General features: G+C 46.3%; 1 protein-coding gene across 1 annotated transcript in view; it reads left to right on the top strand.

Moving 5' to 3' along the window:
- The window catches only part of LOC109506874 (collagen alpha-4(VI) chain-like), a 92,394-nt gene that overhangs the window by 47,145 nt on the left and 42,416 nt on the right, over positions 1 to 2,833 (top strand). The window contains exons 16-17 of the mRNA XM_019855883.1: positions 349 to 929; positions 1,390 to 1,411. Coding sequence (XP_019711442.1) covers positions 349 to 929; positions 1,390 to 1,411 — 603 coding nt within the window. The remainder of the gene's footprint in view (positions 1 to 348; positions 930 to 1,389; positions 1,412 to 2,833) is intronic.

Below are 2,833 nucleotides of genomic sequence, written 5' to 3'. Positions count from 1 at the left end.
TGTCCTGGAAAACATATGCAATGCCATTACCGACCAGTTGCCAGGTGAGTCACGGAAGCACAGACAGGGGCTTCTGGGTAAAGGTTTCCAGGTTACGAATGGCGTACAATTAACTGGTTTTCTGGGTGGCGCCGGATTACATGAATAGAAATCTCGTTTGACAGGGGTATGACGAAAATTTATCTGAATCAGGCTGCCAGGGTTTCCTTGAACCCGCCAGGGTAAGCGGGATGCAAAGTCAGTTGGAACAGGGTCCAGTTGACCTGCAACCCTAATGATTATAAGCAGTCAAGATCATGTTTGGATGAAGATTAAAAGGTCATAACTTTGTTCTCTTCCCCCTCTCAGCATGTGTGGATGCCACAGTGGCTGATGTGGTCTTCTTGGTGGACAGTTCAGGCAGCATTGGCAGTACCGATTTCCAGGAGGTCCGACGGTTTCTCCGGACCGTGGTGTCCGAATTCGACATCGGTCCTGACAATGTCCGTGTGGGTTTGGCACAATGCAACCAAGACCCCTTTCTCGAGTTCTCGTTGCTAGAACACACGAATAAGGACTCTCTGCTGGCCGAACTGGATAACCTCCCCTTCAGGGGGGGATGTACGGAGACAGGCGAGGCCATCGACTTCATCCGGACGCAGCTGTTCAATGAAAACGCAGGAAGCCGAGCGAGCCAGGGGGTGGCTCAGATCGCCGTGGTCATCACAGACGGAGTCTCCGGCGACGACGTAGTTCAGCCTGCTCTGCGCCTCAGGCAACACGGGGTCACCGTCTTCGCGATCGGAGTGGGAGGAGCCAATGTGAACGAGCTGGATGCCATCGCGAACCAACCATCTGAGAACTTCCGATTCTTGATCGACAGCTTCCAATCTCTTCAGAGCGTGAGCGAGGTTGTCCTGGAAAACATATGCAATGCCATTACCGACCAGTTGCCAGGTGAGACACGGAAGCACAGACAGGGGCTTCTGGGTAAAGGTTTCCAGGTTACGAATGGCGTACAATTAACTGGTTTGCTGGGTGGCGTCGGATTACGTGAATAGAAAGCTCATTGACAGGGATATTACGAAAAGTTGTCTGAATCAGGCGGCCAGGGTTACCTTGAACCCGCCAGGCAAAGCGGGATGCACATTACCCGTTCGCGACCTCGCCAATGACGAAAATGTGATGTTGAATATCGCAATTGCAACGATATCGCGGTCATCAACACTCACATTACGTGGTTTTTTTTTCAATAACATACAGCCCTAGTGCCCACTCATTCTCCAACAGCCACAGTGATTGCGACTTTAGTTTGGTGAATTTTATTGTTTTATATATCATTGTAGAAAGGTAATACTGTACCTTTGAAAATTAAAATGCAATAAATAACATGTTTCCTCTTTTATTTGCTTTTCAATTCCCGGCCCACCAGGTAAGCCCACACACCCAATGTGTACTTTCCATATTGTACACCAGAAAAATGATCTCCAAGGAAAACTCAAACATGCAAGCCCCCAACTGCGTCTGCACATTATCCACCGCCACCGTCTTCTAACGATAATTGACGAAATGCCAAATGGAGAGATAAGGTGATCCTGTTCATTCAAAAATTTTAATGATGTAATAAATCACGCATTTTCTTGCGTTTAATCAATCTATCAGGCTCTCTGAGCCCCGTTGGAAACTTGCCATGAGGCAAAATAGTTTGATGGTTTACCGTGGTTGAAAAAGTCAAGGTTTCAATCACCGCTGAAACATTCCGTCACTGGAAATGAGCTTTTTTAATTTTAATTTTGTTTTTTGTTTTTTTTTTGAGGGGAATTACAAGCAGGGCCCATTGTGATGGTTGCTTACAGTTAGCGCAAAATCTAAAACTCATGATATGAATCTCGTGTCTTTTTTTTCCTTCTGCTCAGTTGAGCAGAGAGGGGAGGGGTGAGCAGTTACACACAGGAGGGTGGGAGGCGAGGAGCATACGAAAGGTGACTTTTTGCTATGTTAAAGGTAATCTCCCACACCTTCGGTAGACTCACCTTGGTCAACGGGCTGTCACTTGAAAAGCGCTTTTCTACATTTGAGACTCAAATCCCTTCACACTGTTGCCTCATTTACAAACTGACAAAGCAGCATCAGGAGCAACGGGGGCTTCAGTAACTGTCAGAGCTTTTACTCGGACAAAGTTAAACAATTGACTCTACACACAGGGAAGATTGTCTTTCTGATCGGCGGAAGATCTCTGAGGGCAAACGACGGACGTTGCCCCGTGGTCACTCTTAGAGTTCCTTGTCCTCCAGTCGGACTTTTATTGTTCACATATTAAGCAAAATACAAGAAAAGCACTGCCCCTGATATGTGCATACCACGCCCCCGGTCCGGCCCCTCAGGTGTGATCTGATTTCCTTGAAATAGAACATCAGGTCCATAAAAAGTTTTTCGGTTAACATATCAAAAACAGAACATTTTTCTGAGCAATACAAGTTCTCAACACTGATCTTGCTTCGGATAGCAAAAAATAAATAAGAGATCCTTAAATCACAGTGCTGGAAGGTAACACTTCAAAAATAACACTGTTCAACTTGAGAAAATAAAGTGCTGAAGTAAACATCAACCACTTCTGGTAGGCTACTGTGTCAAGATCATGTATGGATGAAGATTAAAAGGTAATGACTTTGTTCTCTCCCCTCTCTCAGCATGTGTGGATGCCAAAGTGGCTGATGTGGTCTTCTTGGTGGACAGTTCGGGCAGCATTGGCAGTACCAATTTCCAGGAGGTCCGAGAGTTTCTCCAGAACGTGGTGTCTGGTTTGAACATCGGTCCTGACAATGTCCGCGTGGGTTTGGCACAATACAACCAA

This window comes from Hippocampus comes, unplaced genomic scaffold, assembly GCF_001891065.2.
Source record: "Hippocampus comes isolate QL1 unplaced genomic scaffold, H_comes_QL1_v1.1 scaffold114, whole genome shotgun sequence".
In the NCBI taxonomy this organism is placed as follows: domain Eukaryota; kingdom Metazoa; phylum Chordata; class Actinopteri; order Syngnathiformes; family Syngnathidae; genus Hippocampus; species Hippocampus comes.
Note: the sequence above shows the minus strand (reverse complement) of the source record. Positions and strands in the feature narration are given on the sequence as shown.